General features: G+C 44.7%; 1 protein-coding gene across 1 annotated transcript in view; it reads left to right on the top strand.

The window, feature by feature from the left end:
• Wdhd1 (WD repeat and HMG-box DNA binding protein 1) overlaps positions 1–11427 on the top strand; it is a 41320-nt gene extending 29893 nt beyond the window's left edge. The window contains exons 16-25 of the mRNA XM_051142959.1: positions 1667–1781; positions 2345–2476; positions 5348–5565; positions 5658–5773; positions 6140–6193; positions 7953–7996; positions 8331–8501; positions 8668–8795; positions 9530–9668; positions 11227–11427. Of these exons, the coding sequence (XP_050998916.1) occupies positions 1667–1781; positions 2345–2476; positions 5348–5565; positions 5658–5773; positions 6140–6193; positions 7953–7996; positions 8331–8501; positions 8668–8795; positions 9530–9668; positions 11227–11427 (1318 nt within the window). The remainder of the gene's footprint in view (positions 1–1666; positions 1782–2344; positions 2477–5347; positions 5566–5657; positions 5774–6139; positions 6194–7952; positions 7997–8330; positions 8502–8667; positions 8796–9529; positions 9669–11226) is intronic.
• Positions 11428–18535: the final 7108 nt, after the last annotated feature.

Here is an 18535-nt window from a genome sequence, read left to right as displayed (position 1 = left end):
TGGAGTGCTGTATCTGCTTCCCCATGGCCCCGAGGGCTTGTAGCTGAGGTCATCAGTCTTGTTGGCACCTTTACCCACCAAGCCATCTCACTGACCCAGATTTGTTTTTTAAATCATGTTCATTTAACAAGCATTAATTATAGTAAAGGCCACATGTACTATACTACACACATAAACTGCAGCCTGGAGGAGGTGGCTTGTACAATCATGTTCCCGAATGTGTGCTCTAAAAGCGGTGTGAGCAGTCTTCTGAAGCAAGGAAGAGTCTGGCCAACTCAGACGAGAAAGAAAACCTTGCCTACCACAGAAGGTTAATCTACACATGGACCTCAATTGTCTACAGGTTTTGTTGTTGTTGTTTGTTTTTGTTTTTTAAGATTTATTTATTTATTTTGTATACAGTGCTCTGCTTGCATCTACACCTGCAGGCCAGAAGAGGGCATCAGATCACATTATAGTTGGTTGTGAGCCACCATGTGGTTGCTGGAAATTGAACTCAGGACCTTTGGAAAAACAGTCAGTGCTCTTAACCACTGAGCCATCTCCCCAGCCTCCTTCCCCCTTTTCTTTTTCAGTTCTTCCTTTAATCTAACAACAAAACAGACTTTGTGATCAGTTTGAAAAAGCAATTAATTAAAGCAACTTTGTCTCCTTAGTAACGTAGTTCACCCTTTCGCATTCTCTACTCCAGATAGTTTAAAGATGGTTTATAGGAAACACATTCATAGATAATTACTCCATGAGGAAAACATCTTTAGCTCAAGCCGTTAAAGCTAAGAAAAATTATTAGTGTCCTGCTTTGATGTACGGGGACTTGGAAAGTGACTTTTAATAAAACCCTAATTGTATCTCTGCTCCCCCCCCCCTTGTTTTATGACGAAATCAACAAAGTATTTGAGCTGGGAAAAGTTAAACAAAAGGCTGGTCGTTTTATAGACAGTGTTCAGCCGCACACTAGTGTTCTCGCTGCTTCTCAGTGGCACGTATGTGTTCTTTTCCTCCATGAATGCGCACGTTCTGCCGTTTTCATTCACCAAGTAGCAAACTGGTGCTTGTGCATAAGTGCGTGGCAGTTACTACAGCAGACTTTTCATATTTGGAGTGTTCCTGTCTTATGCTTTTTGCCTTGGTCGTGATAAAACCATAAAAGAGAAAAAAGAAAATAAGTTGTATGTTCCAAAAAATATTAGAGCTTTAAAACCAAATGTGGTTGCCTTTTGTTTTTGTTTGTTTGTTTGTTTTGAGTTTCAAGACAAGGTTTCTCTGTGTAGCCCTGGCTATCCTGGACTCACTTTGTAGACCAGGCTGGCCTTGAGCTCACAGAGATCTGCCTGCCTCTGCCTCCCAAAGGCTAGGATTAAAGGCGTGCACTACCACAGATGGCCCATATTTGTGTTTTTATTGTATTGTCAGTCTATAAAGGAAAGGTTCATGTTTTACAACAAAGGGGTGTGTGTCATGTGTACAGCCTTTGTGGGTGTGGCTGCTTTTTAATTTCTCCAGTGGTCATATAATATTACTATGATAGTTTATTAAAACATTTTAACCCCAGAGGCCTGTTACAGTAGCATCACTGCTGTTAGTTCCTGGTTTGTGAGGAGTTTATTTAGCAGTCTCTGTGATATTGTAGGAAGGCTCAAGGTGTGGCTTTTGTGTTTACTGACAGGTGCGTCCCCTGCAAAGGCTCTCGCTTTCCTCCCACCCTCCCACGACCCACCGTAGCCATATTATCCTTTAAGCTTCCTTACTGTCAGACTGCAACAGAGAAGGGCCACATGGAGGTACGTGGATGCCTTACTGCTCTAAATACCTGTGACACAGATGATTCTAGACCATCGCAGAGCCCGCGTTGAATATTGCTACACTATGATTGTTCACAAGGCCACCTGATGTGCTTGCTGGCTCAGCTTCCAGGGCTCACCGCAAAGGAAATGGTTATGACTGGGGGCCTCCCAGGGTTTGGCCTTCCCTGGTAGGGTCAGGTAAGCCCCCTATACTGACCGTGAGCTCATCCTAGCCTAGACCTAGCCCTGTTGTCATTAAACAGCATTTGACAGCTTGCACTTAGCTACGCTAGTTAGGAAGCCAGTGGTCTACAGAACCAGCTTACCAAGCTCTCCAGACTAACATAGGAAGTCAGAGTGTTATACGCTTACACATAGACACCTGTTTTCAAAGGCTAGAACATAAGCCAAGCTGTAATAGCACACGGAAATTAGAATTGTATGTAGCTTATATAGAAAGGATTCAGAAAATATTTTAAAGCTGGTATCTTAAGATATACCTAACATTTGCCTGGTGTTAAGGGAATGTTCAGTTTTATCCACTTTGATCCATTTTCCAGGAACAATTTTGGCATTCGGTTCTGTTTCACAACTACCTTGATTACTTGGCTGAAAATGGTTATGAGTATGAGGGCGGCATTAAAAATCAGGCGGTGAGAGAGCAGCAGGAGCTGTTAATGAAAATGTTAGCGGTGAGTAAAATATGTTGAAAAAATTAAAGCTTAATTTTTATCTTAGGTTGAAATTATTTTTTGGAACAGGGTTTCTTTATGTAGTCCTGACTATCCTGGAACTCACTCTGTGGACCAGGTTGCCCTCGAACTCACAGAGATCCCTCTTCCTTTTGATGCTACGGTTAAAATATTTGCTGTTTCTCTATAGCTAAAGCCATAGGTGGGAGAGCCAGCCTCAGGTGCTGGAGCAGGGGCTTCAGGTGACTTGCAGGTCTGAGAATCATTGTTGAGACCCCTCGTCAAAGCCACAGAGCTTAGGTGCGACCTGTCAAGAGATCCAGGCCTGAACGGTTTTAAGAACGTCCCTGGGTTTTGGGTTTCCTGGCCCTTTGTCGTCACGGTGCCGGGTGGTGCCTAGTGTTCTTCACTACAGCTCTCTGGAGCTAGGTCGGCTACGGTTCACGCCCTCATGGCAAGCTGTTGTTTATTGGAGGGAATGTAAGCACGTGTCTTCTCTGGATGTGTACTGGTGACCTTTGAGAGACATGACGGTTGATTCATTCTAGCCACTGCAAGAGCCACACTGCCCCCTGACTCAGAGTTCCACCTTGATTAGAATACTCCTTCTGGACTAAACTACCAACAATCTCGAGGCTCGGGTGAGCATGCTCATAGGTCAGGTGTGTAAACTACAAACTGCCCCTGCACCATGAGTCACAAGACCTCTAGTGTTCTTCAGAGTGGCAAGAACTCATTTTGAGTTTGAGTTGTCATGTGCTAAATTGTAAAAATCCAAACCGAAGAGAAAAAAAAGCCTACAACAAACTAAATGAATGTTCCTCCCCAACCTCTCCTTTTTTAAGATTTTTGTTTTTGCTTTATGTATGTAAGTGTTTGCCTGCACGTGTTTATGTGCACCATGTATGTGCCTGGTGGTCAAGAAGACCAGAAAAGGGTATTGGGTGTTCTGGAAGTGGAATTCCAGACAATTCGAAACCACTGTGTGAATATTGGGAAGAGAACCTAGGCCCTCTCCAAGAGCAGAAAGTGTTCTTTGAAAGGACTGGAATTGGCTGGGTATGGTTGCACACACATGCCTATACTCCCAGGACTCTGGGAGGCAGAGGCAGGCAGATCACTGTGAGCTCAAGGCCAGCCTGGTCTACGAAGTGAGTTCAGGACAGCCAAGGCTATACAGAGAAATCCTATCTGGGGTAGGGTTGGGGGAGAGACAAGGAAGGAAGGAAGAAAGAACTGAAATTGGCACAGGATACCCCAAGCACAAAGATTTTTTTTGCCCCAGAGGGACAAAGGACGAGAGTAAGAGACAAGAGAAGCCAGGCATGGTTGTGCACACCTTTAATCCCAGCACTTGGGAGGCAGAGGCAGGTGGATTGCTGTGAGTTTGACGCCAGCCTGTTCTACAAAGTGAGTTCCAGGACAGCTATGGCCACACAGAGAAACCCTGCCTAGAAAAAGCAAGGGGGGGGCAGTGGGGGGAAGAGAAGAGAGAAGATGATGGAGAAGGAGCTGGTATACTTGCCCTGAAGGGACAAGGGACCGCCTCTGGATGGAGAAGAGACAGATGTGCTCCAAGGGTAAGTGGTGGGTATACTGGGAAACGGAAAACTCCATGTTGGGATGAGGTGTTTAAGTGGACATGTTAATTAGGTGAGCTAAAGGGGGCTTTTGAATGTTGGATTTCAGTACTTTGACAGCTGGGCCTTGGTAGTCAGCTTCAGGAGGAGGAAGTGGCCAGCTAAGCGCTAGACCCTGGCGGCTGCTCTGGGACTGCAATGGTTTTCAGCAAGGCAGAGGGGGTGGGGGAGAAGGACAAGGCCTGCAGAGCTGAAGCTGGCCAGAGTCATTCGTGCAGTATTTGGACTTTTCAGTGTAAGTGCATTTTTATAGTAAGAGAAACTAACTGGTGTTGGTAGCATTTTTGTAAGGAACTAGAGTCCATCTAGTCACTGTTCTTTTCAGAGCTGTCCTCAGGAGGAGGTCAAGTAAGTGTCAAGCTTTAGGAGTGTGATCTATGGTTTAGCAAGGAGGAGGGAAGGGGAAGGGCAGGCCTGCCAGAGCCATGTTTGCTATGCTGTGACCTACTAGAGCCCTTTATTCCTGACCACTGAGCGATTCCTCTTGCCCCAGAACACCCTTCATTTTAAATTATAGACATAAAAAAATGAAAATGTTAATTTAGAACTTGTATAGCTATTTCTGGTAGTTGAAGATCATAGACAGTATCACACTGGAGAATGTAAGGATGTCCACTCTACTCCTGTCCACGTTGAGTTAGCATTTGTTGTTGGCCACTTTTGAGCAAAGTAGTAACTGTTCTCTTTTGTTTTTTAAGATTTATTTACTTATTATGTATACAGTGGTCTGCCTGTATGTAATGCCTGGGCACCAGATCTCATTATATATGGCTGTGAGCCACCATATGGTTGCTGGGCATTGAACTCAGGACCTTTGGAAGAGGAGCCAGTGCTCTTAACCTCTGAGCTGTGTTTCTATCCCTGAGTAACTGGGATTTTTTTTTTTTTTAATTCACTTTCTAAAATTCCCTGCCATATTATCATGGGTGGCAGCTGGAAAAAAATTAAAATTTGGATTTTAAACAGCTGTCTTACTTCAGATGTTAACTGCATGAAATATGTCGGGTTTCATTGGATCTAAGCTACTATTTGTAAATGCACCATTATTTTATCCATTTAAACCATCTAAGAAATACCACCCATCAAGCCAGCCCACCATTAATTATCAGATACTTTTCAATTTTGTAGATATAAAAATGTACATTTTAGAAGCAGTAAGATAGTATACCCAGAAGACTTTTATTTTACTAGTTTGACTTACCATGACTTGATTTTGATTCCCTCTGATTAGCTTTCTTGTAAAGTGGAACGAGAATTTCGCTGTGTGGAGCTTGCTGATCTAATGACTCAAAATGCTGTGCATTTAGCCATTAAATATGCTTCTCGCTCTCGGAAATTAATACTGGCTCAAAAACTTAGTGAACTAGCTGCAGAAAAGGCAGCTGAATTGGCAGAAATCCAGGCAGAAGAAGAGAAAGAAGAGGATTTCAGGAAAAAACTGAATGCCGGGTAAAAGAACAATTTGAGTTTTCCTTTACTCTCTTGAGTGTGAAGTTGGTGTTTGCACTTGTGTCTTATTGTGTAACACTGTTACCCACCAGTTACAGTCACAGCACTACAGAATGGAGTCAGCCACGGGTCAGAAGTCAAGTTGAGGAAGATGCCGAAGACAGAGAAGAGACTGTTTCAGAAGAAACGCCAGAGCCACATAACCACGGTGAGACATGTTTTCAAAACAAGTAAAGATAAGGAGGTCCAGCAAGTGTCAGTGCTCCCATGCAATGCTGATGCTCCCATGCAGTGCAGCTGCTCCCATGCAGGGCCAGCAGCCTATGCTCTACTCCAGACACACTGAAGGGAGAGAAACCTCACTCTGCAGAGTTCTCTCCTGACCTCCATGTGCACAACGTGCCAGCCCCCAACAACCATCGGTCAATCCATAAAAGCGATTGCCTTTTCCATTTTGGATGGCTGAGAGAAATTGAGTTCCCATGTATTTTTTAAGGTATCTCTGCCGTCTAGATGCTGAATAGCAAGGATGAGTTCATTCTCCTCACTCACGTTTTATTTTTTTCAACTATAGAGAAGAACTCATTCCGAAGTGCAAATTCCTCTGACGTGCCAGCTCTTAAATCAGGTGAGAAACACATGTAAACTCGGAGCACATAACAGTGGCTGCAATCCAGTCAGAGCAGGGTAGGCACCTGAGGGCGTCTCAGGGACTGCTGACCGCAGAGGTTAGAAGATGGATCAGCCAGCAAGGGGGTGGAGCGGGAGCCCGAGCAGTGGAAGCAGTAGGTATGGCAGCTGCAGAAGAGTATAGGGGACAAAGAGCCGGTTCTGTAGGGCCCTGGAGGCACAGGCAGGGCCAGGTCTTAGGGATTTTCTAGGCTGTGTTAAGAATCACAACCTTTGCCCTAAGGCCCCTGGGAGGCTGCTGTAGATTCTAAGCAGGAACATAGCCGTCTCACGTGATGCTGGGCGCGTGTGGACGTAAGACGCAAGGTGACATGGTGCGGCGCGGGCTAGAGAGAAGGAAGAGGCATTGAGGTGTTTCTAAGGTGGAAGAGGGTCAGAATGAAGAACATGACAGCATCAGAAACGCTAGAGAAAAGCAAGCAGGCTCGTAGGGAAACTGACGAATTACCATTAGCCAGGTAGGCCACAGAGTTAGGCGTCTGCTTCAGGAAATAAGTCTCAAGCCATTGGCACAAGTGCAGCAGTTTATACCGTGGGCACTGGTGAGCACGCAGCAGTTTGTAAAGCAAGAAGAAACTGGATTTCCAGCACTTGAGCATCAAGTACAAAAGGAGAGGAAGCTCAGGAAGAGAGAGGTCCCGGGGCCAGAGAGCAAGGGCGGAGTCTGGAGTGCAGTCTCCAAAAAGTCAGGGAGAAGACGGAGGAGTCCACTGTGTGCAGAGCCACCGAGGGCGCAGATACAGGGGCAGAGAGCAGCCAGCACATTCGAGGCTACATAGACATAGGTCGGAGCCTTCAGCTGCCGTGTAGGAGGGTGGCACATCATCCACACCATGGGGAGATGTGTGGGCAAGGAGGAAACGCTAGTAATGTGTGTGGCCTTTTAGATTGTTTGTAGGGGTTGTAAGAAAATACTGTAGTTGGAAAAGCAAAGAGATTGGTTTGTTTTGGTTTTTGGTTTTGTTTTGTTTGTTTGTTTGTTTGTTTTAAGATGTATTTATTTATTATGAATACAGTGTTCTGCCTGCATGTATACCTGCAGGCCAGAAGAAGGCATTATAGATGGTTGTGAGCCACCATGTGGTTGCTGGGAATTGAACTCAGGACCTCTGGAAGAGCAGCTGGTGCTGTTAACCTCTGAGCCATCTGTCCAGCCCTTGTTTTTGTTCTTAAATTGAGAGACAGGCAAATGAAATGAAAAGAGTAAAAGTCAAAAGATGGGGAGAGAGGCATCAGGAGGTTGTTTCCTTGACAAAGTGGGCGTGGTGTCCACGTTGAAGGGATTGCTAACTGCTGCTTGGCTGGTGTGCTTCTCAGCAGCAAGTTGGACAGTTCCCACCCAACAGTATTCTGTTTTGGAAGAAGAAAAGTGGTCATCTGTGTTTGTTAGTTGTTTTAAAGTTACCTGGGGGATGGGCATGGCAGGACACACCTTTAGCATTAGCACTAGAGAGACAGAGGCAGGGGAGTTTCTGTAAATTTGAGACCAGCCTGGTTTACATAGCAGCTGCAGGCCAGTCATGTCTATAATGAGACCCTGTCTCAAAAAAAAAGAGAGAAAGAAAGAAGAAAGAAAAAAAGTACCTTTGTTTTCATATGATACAGGTTAAAATATTCTGTTTAATATTGTGAAAGTCAGAAGTTGTCTTTAAAAAAAAAAAATCAAAATACCATTGAGAGTTTTCTTCTTGGAATAGGTGCGGTTTTCTCTAGCAGCCAAGGACGTGCAAACCCCTTCAAGGTAACCAGCGATATTTTCTGTTTGAATATTACCCATACAAAGATATTCCCATATGATCAATGTCCTCCTTAAACTCCAAAAATGAAGGGGAGGCTGTGGCTGCTCACATCTGCTCTCAGCATTCCTGCTCTCGGTTCTGAGTTCCTAGTGCTGAGAATGTGGCAGAGTGTCCATGCCTCTTTGGGATGTGGTATTTGTGAGAATATGCAGGCAGACCTCTGTGAGTTCAAGGCCAGCCTGGTCTACCAAGAGAGTCCAGGACAGCCAAAGCGATATAGAGAAACCCTGTCAACAAAAACATATATTGTGTGTGTGTGTGCTCTTATCTCTTTAGGTACTAGCCAGTTCCAAAGAACCAGCCGTATCCGTGAACTCAACACGCTCAACTAATATTTTAGACAATATGAACAAATCATCCCGGAAGTCCACTTCTCTTAATCGAGCAGCAAATAATGAAAAGTCTCCAGTTATAAAGCCTCTCATCCCCAAGCCAAGGTCTAAGCAGGTACTGCCTTGGTGAGCCCGTGCACTCTGCTGAGATAGCTGAGGTGCCTGGCTTGTCACTGAGTATATAGCAAGGGAGTGTATTCAGTCTTCGATTAGACCCAGAATCCCCTTTCTAAGTGTTCGTGCGTTTGTTCCAAGACTCACACGTGTGTTTGTTTTCAAAGGCATCTGCAGCATCCTATTTCCAAAAAAGAACTTCACAAGCCGATAAGACTGAGGAAGTAAAAGAAAATGCTAAAGATTCATCATGTGACACTCCAGCTGTGTGTCCTCAAAACTCTGAAAGCCAAAGGTCAGTCAGTATATAGAGTTTAAGATGCAGTGTCCCCAGTCAGGAGTGGTGAGACGCCTTGAATCCCAGCACCAGGATGGCAGAGGCAGGCAGCTCTCTCTGAGTTCAAGGCCAGCCTGGTCTACAAAGAGAGTTGCAGGACAGCCAGAGCTACGTACTGAGACCCTGTTCAAAATTAATTAAAAATAAGATTTTAACTATAAATACCTTTGTCATTCATTCAGGCTAATGTTTAAGATCTGTTCAGCTTCAGCATGGTGAGAGGCAGTACAGCTAGCACGTGGTCTAAACAGGGGGCTTCTGGTGTCAGACTGCTTAGCTGTTCAGCCTCAGATCCTACTCTCGCTCCTTGTGTTACCTAAACCGAGTCACTTCATCTCTCTGAGCCTCAGTTGCCCGGTGTATCAGTTAACAATTACTTCCAAATCATGGTTTTGCTATAAGAGAACACACATAAAGCATCTAGGATGCATGCTAGCAAGTCCTGAGAAACTCAGCCTTCTGGTGACCTAAGCACAGTTTGCGCAGAAGGCATAATAGAATTTAGTCAATTTTACAAGTGTGTTTTCCCAAATAATGGTACAGGAAGAACCCAGGACAGCCAAAGGCTACACAGAGAAACCCTGTCTCAAAAACCCAATAATAATAATAATAATAATAATAATAATAATAATAGTAACAACAACAACAGTAATATATTTGGCATAAATTTTTTCACGTAATTATTACTTTAGGCCAAAGACTGGTTTCCAGATGTGGCTGGAAGAAAATAGAAGTCATATTTTATCTGACAATCCTGACTTTTCAGATGAAGCAGACATAATAAAAGAGGGAATGATTCGGTTTAGAGTACTGTCTGCTGAAGAAAGAAAGGTAAGGAGTATCGTGCTGAGGTGAGACTGTGGTGGGCTTCCCAGGGTTAAAAAGCTCTTGTAGAAATGCCTTTTTCTCAGGAAAACCGAATACCTCACAAGGTAAAGCAGGAATTAGATGTGGATGAGTTTTTGACACGTGGACTTGTGGCTGTTACTGAGCACCTGCAGATAGTTTTAGAAGCCAGCTGTGTCCTCAGTTAGGGAACTGCCCCTCCCAAAAGAGATGCTTTAGTTATGAACTGGAAGCAAAAGAAGAATGAATAAGCAAAAATGAATTTAACATATTTTAATAACTACTACTTTCAAGTCCATGAAAGAAGAAAAAAAAATTAATGCAATCTACTTACAGGAGAGTAGATCCTTTGGTTGGAACACCTGGGTAGCTGGCTCACCTCTCTTATGTTCGGGGAGAGAGGACTGTCCTCAGCGTGCAGTGTAGGCGCCTCCCGGTGTAGATAATGGCTTTGATGAGTCGTAGGTATTGCGTCATCCAGAAGCTGGGAACTGGGCTAACCACTTCCAGCCTCACTGAGAACCTTTTGTAGCATTTTTGTGTTTCTGTATACATGGACATGAATGAATCTGTTACAGAAGAGGAAAAGACTTAACAAATTGTGCAATTATGTATTTGGTTGTTAATTTGGGGGAGCTTTGTGTCTCTGGGTGTAGGATGTAGGGTTTTGTGGGTACTAGGCAAGCACTCTTCCAATGAACGGTACTCCCATCCCATGACTGTGGCTTCGGGGAGTGTTTCATTTTTGTGACTGAGGCCTTGCTCTGTAGCCCTGACTGGCCTGAGCTCACTATGTAAATAAGGCTGGCCTCACACTCTGGGCAATCCTCCTGCCTCTGCCTAGCGTGTCCCCCCCCCCCCCCCCATGTACTGAGGTTACAGTGTTGAACCTAGTTGCTGATTGTGTTTTGTTTTAAATTTTTAAAAAGATGTGCGTGCATGTGTATTTGCCTACATGTATATATGTGCATCATGTATGTCTTTGTGTGCAAGGAAAGCACACTCTTTTTTGGTTAACCTCAAGTGACTATGGTTGTTTTAAGACAGGATCTAATTGAGTAGCCCAGACTACCCTAGAACTCTTGACAATCCTGCCTCGGCCTTCCAAGTGTCCAGAGTGGCGCGTGCTCTCCACACCCTGTCCATGTCGGTGTTACCTGAGCGAGCGTGGTTTGTGCCCTGGTGGTTAGAGAGGCCGCAGCTTTTCATGTACCCACTGGCCATTTGTGTGAATCTTGAGAATATCTGTTTACGATCTGTTGGGTATTTTTCACCGATTGTTTGGGGATTTGCTATTGAGTTTTCAACGTTGCTTAAATATTATGGATCGCTATCCCTTGTTCAGATGGTTAGTTTGCAAATATTTTTAAAGAATAAAATCTAAATCTCATACAATAGAACCTTGAATGATAAGCTTAAAAATGTTGAGTGCTAGTTACTGTTCTGTATACAGGCTCATTACCCATGAAAATGAGCAGACCGTTTTCGTCCTGTTTCTTTTTTGTGCATAAAAATCTCTTCACCTCTCTGCTGTTCTATAAAGGCATGGACTGACAAGGCCAAGGGAGACACTGCCAGCGACGGCGCTGAAGGGAAGAAGCGAAAACGTGTGGCCGGCGAGGCCTGCGAGACAGAAAGCCAGGAGGAAGCAGCGAAGGACAGCCTGGACCTGTCTAAGAAGAAGAAGGCCATAGATCTTTCTACTAATCAGAAGTTGTCGGCTTTTGCGTTTAAGCAGGAATAAAGGAAGGAGGTGTCTGGAAGTAAGGAAACTTGCTTCTGATCCTGATGGGTCCTGGACCTATCAGTAGGGAACACATTGTTGTACTACTGTGCTTAGAGACAGCTTTGTTTCCTGAGGCAGTGCGGATGGTGGGGTGTGCAGCTCTGGTGGGGTGCTCGCTCAGCAGGCACAGGCCCAGGGTTCCATCCTTACAGCCACAAAAGCAAAAGAGTAGTGTATTGATTTCCTGTGTCAGGAACACCACGTGCAGCAGCTGTCTGCGCGGATTATTCTGCCTTCCATGGACAGAAGTGTCCTGACTGCATTTACTACCAGGGACACCATCATGTCCCCCTTGGAAGCCATTGTTATTGTTTCTTATCTTTAAACGTCACTAAAAGCGTCTGTCTTAAGACTGCTGCACATTACAGTGCCTTCAGGGCTCTCCTGCTGGTCTAGCTTTCCTAGTGGCAGTGCCATGGCCATGGGCTTCCCAAGTGAATTTTCATAGACTACTCTCTTGTCACCTTGACCAGCAGGACCGTGGCTTTTAGTATGGACCTGGACCCCAAAGTGTAAATAAATAATCTTGTAAATGAGAGATGTTATTTTGTGTGTTTTGGAACTTTTGTTTTTTTATGTATGGCTTTCTGTTATTTTTGTACAGCTTGGGTCTTCTGAATAAGTAAAACTTCCTCGTTTGCATATTTGTCTCTGTATGGTTTTAGCACTCTCTTCCACATCTCTTCTTGAGGTGGAGAAAGGCTGCAGGCCTGACTTTGAGATTGGCTGTGTGAGCATCCATGCTGCTGGGTGCTGCCCTTGTTATCTGCAGCAGCAGTGTTTTGCTGAGTGAGTCTTTGAAGGCTTGATAAGACCGTAGTTAGGGGAAGGGAAGTGTCTGGCTGCTCTTTTACACATCCACAGTTTAATTGTTTTGTGCGTTTTGCCTATTTTGGGTGGTGTGTGTGTGTGTGTTGTGTGAGTGCAGATTCATAAGCCACAACATGCATATGAAGGTCAGGACAACCTTAAGTTATCAATTCTGGCCTTCACTTTGTTTGAAGTGGGGTCTCTGCAAGGGGCTGGTGAGTTTCTGGGGATTCTCCTAGCTCCGCATCCCATCCCACTGTAGGAGCCCTGGGATTGCAGGTGTGTGCTGTGGGTTCCAGGGACTCAAATTCAGGTCCTTAGGCTTGTGTGGTGAGTGCTGTGCCCACTGAGCCGTCTCCCAGCCCCACATTTTGTCTATTCTATCCAGAGATTAATACAAACAGAAGGACATAGCCAAAATATGGGTGCAGGTAGTAAAGAGAGGTGACTCACAATCAGGGGTAGTTTATAGGTTGAAAAGAACCAAGTAAGTTGAAAACTTACATGTACAGGAGGCAAAGGATAGTCCTTACCCCATAGTGCCGAAGCCTTGGAAAGATACACTTCTGCTTTTGAAATCAGACAGCACAGTGGCTGGAGTGCAGACTCCAAAGCCAGGCTGCCACGCTTGAAGACCCAGCTGGATCCCGTGGGCATGGTCTAGCCTTCACACTCCCTGGTGTCATGGTCTTGCCTTCACGCCCTCCCTGGTGTCGTGGTCTAGCCTTCATGCCCTCCCTGGTGTCGTGGAGTTGTAATGAAAATGAGAAAAGAACTTGGTGGGTCTTATACAAATGTTATGTTGCTGACTCCATCTTGCTCCTTCATGAGGTCTGATTCTGAATACATAGGAGCTATTTTTGATGTCAGGATCTTCTCTGTAGCCCTGGCTGTCCTGGAACTCACTCTGTAGAGCAGCCTGGCCTCTAACTCACAGAGATCCGCCAACCTCTGCCTCCCGAGTGCTGGGATTAAAGGCATGTGCTACCACTGCTCATCTGATAATCTCTATTTATAATTAAGTTTTATAATCAAGACCACTCAATAAAACACACCAGCTTATAGTAACCTTGCGGTTAGAACTGACCCCGTGGTAAGAATGCATGAGGGAGGGAAGGAAACAAACTGAACCCATGTTCCAGGGTATTTGATCCTATTGTGAACCCCGAGACTGTGAACTATAAAAGCCTGTTTCTAGTACTGGAGTAGCTCAGCCCTAGCACACAGCTTTAATCCAAGAGCTTTCTGTACACAGGATTAAATAAAGTTAGCCTAGGTCAAGAGGTGGAACAGTGGGCTGGAGAAATGGCTCAGCTATTAAAGCCTGGGCTCACAACCAAAAATACAAGAGGTGGAATAAGAAACCAGCTGGCAGGGATTAAAGGAGAGACACTGAGAGAAGGGTATTTAAGACTGTGGAACAGCTAGGTTTGGTGGCAGAGGCTCGGGGATCGCTGTGAGTTCAAGGCCAGGCTGGTCTACAAAGAGTCCAGGACAGCCAAGGCTGCACAGAGAAACCTTGCTTGGGGGAAGAAACAAAAACAAACAAACAAAAAACAGTTGCCAGTGTAGGACTTTATAAAGAAACTTTATTTTGAGCTGGAGAGATGGCACCTCCAAAGGTCCTGAGTTCAAGTCCCAGCAACCACATGGTGGCTCACAACCAATCTATAATGAGGTCTGGTGCCCTCTTCTGTTGTGCAAGCATATATGCAGGCAGAACACTGTATACATAATAAATAAAAAAAATTTTTTTTTAAAGAAACTATTTTTCGAGCCGGGTGTGGTGGCGCACGCCTTTAATCCCAGCACTCGGGAGGCAGAGGAAGGCGGATCGCTGTGAGTTTGAGGCCAGCCTTGTCTACAAAGTGAGTCCAGGACAGCCAAGGCTACACAGAGAGACCCTGTCTCGAAAAAACCAAACTATTTTTCATTGCGTCTGTTTCATTTAATGTGTGCACACAGATGTGAAAGTCAGAGGGCAGCTTGAGTTAGCCCTTTATCGTGTGACCTACAAATAGAACTCAGTTCTCAGTCTTGAGGACAAGCACCTTTACTGGTTGGAGCATCTCGCCAGCAAAACTTTAAAGATTTTTGTTTGTTTGCTTGTTTGTTTTTAAATGAAATGACCTTAGTTTCCTGCATGGTAGATTAAATATGCTAACCTCACACACTGGCGGTATGTGGTAAAATTTCTAAAACGTCACACGGAGTAAAGCTAGGAAGGAATTTTCAGAAGCCACAAATGAGGTGAAAGTGGTACCCTGAGCCAGCTGCCTGTCCTTCTGGAGGCATTCGCCAGACTCCTGCACTCCTTCATTCTGACTGGAAAACAAAGTATCCTGATATGGAATGGCATCTAAAACAGTAACAGTATGGGGCTGGAGAGGTGGCTCCGTGGTTAAGAGCACTGGCTGCTCTTCTAGAGGACCTGGGTTCAATTCCCAGCACCCACATGGCAGCTCACAACTGTCTGTGACTCCCGTTCCAGGGAAATCCAACCCCCTCACCATGCAGACAAAACATCGATGTACAGAAAATAAAAATTAACTTAAAAAACAGTAACAGCATTAATTGTGTTTGCCAGTCTGCAGTTTGGGTCTAACTCGGCAGCAGTTAATCTGCTCTTGGTGTCATCAGGAGTTGGGCTTATTTGAAGGTTCACTCCATTAGAAACATCTGGCAAGTGCTAGGAGATTCTCTCAATCTTGACTGCTTCTTATGATCTTCATGGGTGAAGGAGACCCCCTAGGTCAGAACTAGAGGCTGCGCCACTTTTGTAGCCTCAGAAGTCAGCAGAACAACTTAGAAATAAGTCATTTCAGTCAGATTGTGTTCAAGGGGAGAGCACCCCCCCCCCTTTTTTTTTTTTACACAAAAGAATGTATGCATGAGGAAGCATGTGAGGTCACGGTCATTGGTGTATGCGTCTTTGGGAAACACAAGCCACCATTGTTGTATGACTTTGCCAAAGGCGATGTGGCTGAATGTCTCCTCACCCTGGAAAGGACACCAGTGACAGACCAAAGAAATGATTCTGTTCATGACTGATTGGATGAACCAGTTAATAAATTGGGGTTATTAATAACATGGATGAGGGGTAGCCACAGCACTGAAGAAGAGCCCTGTTTGGTTTCTATCACTGGGATAAAGATCATGACAAAAAATAACTTGGGGAGGACTGGGCTTATTTGGTTTTACATCTTATACTAAGTACACCATGAAGGGAAGGCAGCGGAGAACTGGAGGCAGGGATAAAACACACACCATAAAACTTACTGGCTTACTCCCTATGACTTGTTCAGCTTGCTTTCTTGTGCTACCCTGGCCTATCTGTCTAGGAGTGGCACTGCCCACAGTGTTTTGGCCCCTCCCACATCACTGAGGAAAACCCCCTCCACACACAGACTTGCTTACAGGCCAACCTGAAAGGCATTTTCTAAACTGAGATTCCTTCCTGTGTCAAGTTGACACTACCCATACCCTGGGTAGGGGCACTGCCATCCCGAGCAATGACACCTACTCCACTTTGATGAGGGAATGTCAGTGGGCCCAATCTTGTGCAGGTAACCATACCTGCTGTAATGTAAAGACACCAAGAAAAGGCTAGGTTACACACACATGGAGGACAAGGGCCCTTGCTGAGAGAACCACAGTTAGCATGGCCTCCTGGAGTATGCACTGGAAACGGGAAATAGCCCAGGGCCATCTGTAGTGTGCAGCATAGCATGCCTCTAATCTCAGCACCACACAGCCTGGGAGATCCATATGAGTTTGAGTTAATCAGGGCTACATAGCGAGACCCTGTCTCAAAAAACAAAAGGCAACAAAAGTCAAATCCAAAGTATGTTGCTTTCCAGTCCTCTGCCTCCCCTTCCCCAACAAGAACTTTGTGGACAACTTGGTCTCTAGTATTATCAGGGATTGGGGGAATCTTTTTCTTATGTATATGATTGTTTAGTAAGAAATTAATAACTATAACTCGCTCTCGGTATGTAGTGTAAATTTGTGTTCCATAAAGGAAATGCCAAAGAAGAAAACAACTAGTCGTGTTAAGAAAACACACCCCAGCACTCGGAGGCAGAGACAGGAAGATCGCTGTGAGTTCTAGGCCAGCCTGGCCTACAAGTCCAGGACAGCCAAGGCTACAGAGAGATCCTGTCTTTTAAAAAAAAAAATTTTTTTTTTTAAAATGCCAGAATTCAAAGTGTGTCTTTGTGCCACGGAAGGCAAAAGGTGTGGCTGATCCAATTTCCCCTTAATCTGTGATGATACTCTACAGTGAAATAGATGGAAAGTAAACAGAACTATAAAACAGCCAGGAAAACCAATAATTTAGAAAAATCTCTGATGAGAGTGACAAAAATAGAAAAGGATAAATACACATAAATGATCTATGAGTGAAGAGAAAATTATTAGCTAACAGCAGATGAAAAAGGCTGGTGACGCCCAATTTATATATCAACTTGGCAAGGCTGCAGGTGGTGGTCAACACCAATCTGTTGTTGTGAAAGCACTTCGTGGAACATGTTTACAGTCAATCATTAAGAGACTGGAGTAAGTAAGGGAGAATATTCTAGAAAATGGGGTGGGACTGGTTAGATCACAGAAAGAAAGAGTTACCGCTGTGGATAGCATCACCTTATGCCCACTATTTCCAATCTACTCTACTGGAAGACCTGCCCTGTAGACCCAGGGTTTCAGACCTGCACAGCAGCCCATAGGCGTATGAGCCAATTCTTCCTTTGTAATAGACTCGCCCCATTTCCTCTCTTAGACTTGAAGAATGTCATTCCCAACCTCTCAGTGTATGAAAGCAAGTGACTTCAGAGGTAGTTTGTTTGTTAAGCAAGCCTTTTTCTTTCTTTCTTTCTTTTTTTTTTTTTTTTTTTTTTTTTTTTTTTTTTTTTTTTTTTTTTTTTGTTCTTTTTCTAGACAGGGGTTCTCTGTGTAGCCTTGGCTGTCCTAGACGTGCTTTGTAGACCAGGCTGGCCTCAAACTCACAGCAATCCACCTGCCTCTGCCTCCTGAGTTCTGGGATTAAAGATGTGCATCACAAGCCTTTTAACCTTAGTGTGTTTAGATCTATCATGTGTCACCTGTTGAAAGTGGCTGAAAGGCGGAATCTGTTTACAGTAGGTGGAAGACATTTTCCTCATAATTAGAAAATGACCGAAAGAAAGAAAGAGAAAGAAAATGACCAAAGGATGTGTGCCTTGTCCCTGCAGAACTCTGATAGTGGGGGGGGGGGGCAGTAAATGACAGACAAAGGACACAGGAAAACTGGGGTCCAGTGGCCCGGGCTCTGATGGAGACGCTACAGGACTCTGAAAGCCCAGTGTTTATTATACATAGTTGAACAGGGTGGCAGGGTTATTGCATACAGTTGAACAAGGAGGCGGGCTTAGCTAATCTTTGTAGGAGCAGTCCGCCGGGGAACAGTCTTCTGGCTGTAAATCTGAATGATTGGGAGAAAGGTGCAGTGGACATTCTCTGCACACACTGAATGTCTGCCTTCACAAGAAGGCTCTGCCATCTCTCTGAGCCCCGCCTGGGGAAGAAGGCGTTAGTAGTCTCATGAGACCAAGGCGTTGATCCTTGACGTGGCTGGATTGTGTCAGCAGCACACACACATCCGCTCAGGACTTCACTCACTGTCTACAGATGTGCTCAGACATCGGCTGGGACAACCAGATGGCAAGTAAACACATGAAAACATGTACAGTGACAGGATGTTTTCTTTTTCAAAAAATACGTACGTAAGTTATGGAGAGATGGCTCAGTGGTTGAAAGCACTGGCTGCTCTTGCAGAGGACCTGGGTTCAGTTCCCAGCACATACATCAGGCAGCCGGCAGGTGTGTGTAACTCCAACTCTAGGGGATCCCACCCTTCCATGTGTAACAGCCATGTACACAGTGCACAGACGTACATGTAGGCTCTCACACACATGAAATAGATAAAACTTTTAATAAAAAGTATACATGTATACTCTTGAAGAATAATCTAAATCAGATCAAAGACAAAAAGGTTTGCCCACTGCCAGGCATGGTAGTGCACCCCTTTAATTCCAGCACTTAATAGAAAGAGGCAGGTGGATCTCTGTGAGTTCAAGGCCAGCATAGTCTATGTAGCCAGTTCTAAGACAGACAGAGCTTTGTATAGAGACCCTGTCTTGAAAAACAAAAACAAAAAACCAACCAACCCAAACGAACAAATATGTTTTGACTACGGTTGTAAATGGTCACCTTCAAAGAG

The sequence above is a fragment of the Acomys russatus genome, chromosome 3 (assembly GCF_903995435.1).
Source record: "Acomys russatus chromosome 3, mAcoRus1.1, whole genome shotgun sequence".
Taxonomy (NCBI): Eukaryota; Metazoa; Chordata; class Mammalia; order Rodentia; family Muridae; genus Acomys; species Acomys russatus.
The sequence above is the reverse complement of the archived record's forward strand: the minus strand, read 5'-3'. Positions and strand labels throughout refer to the sequence as shown.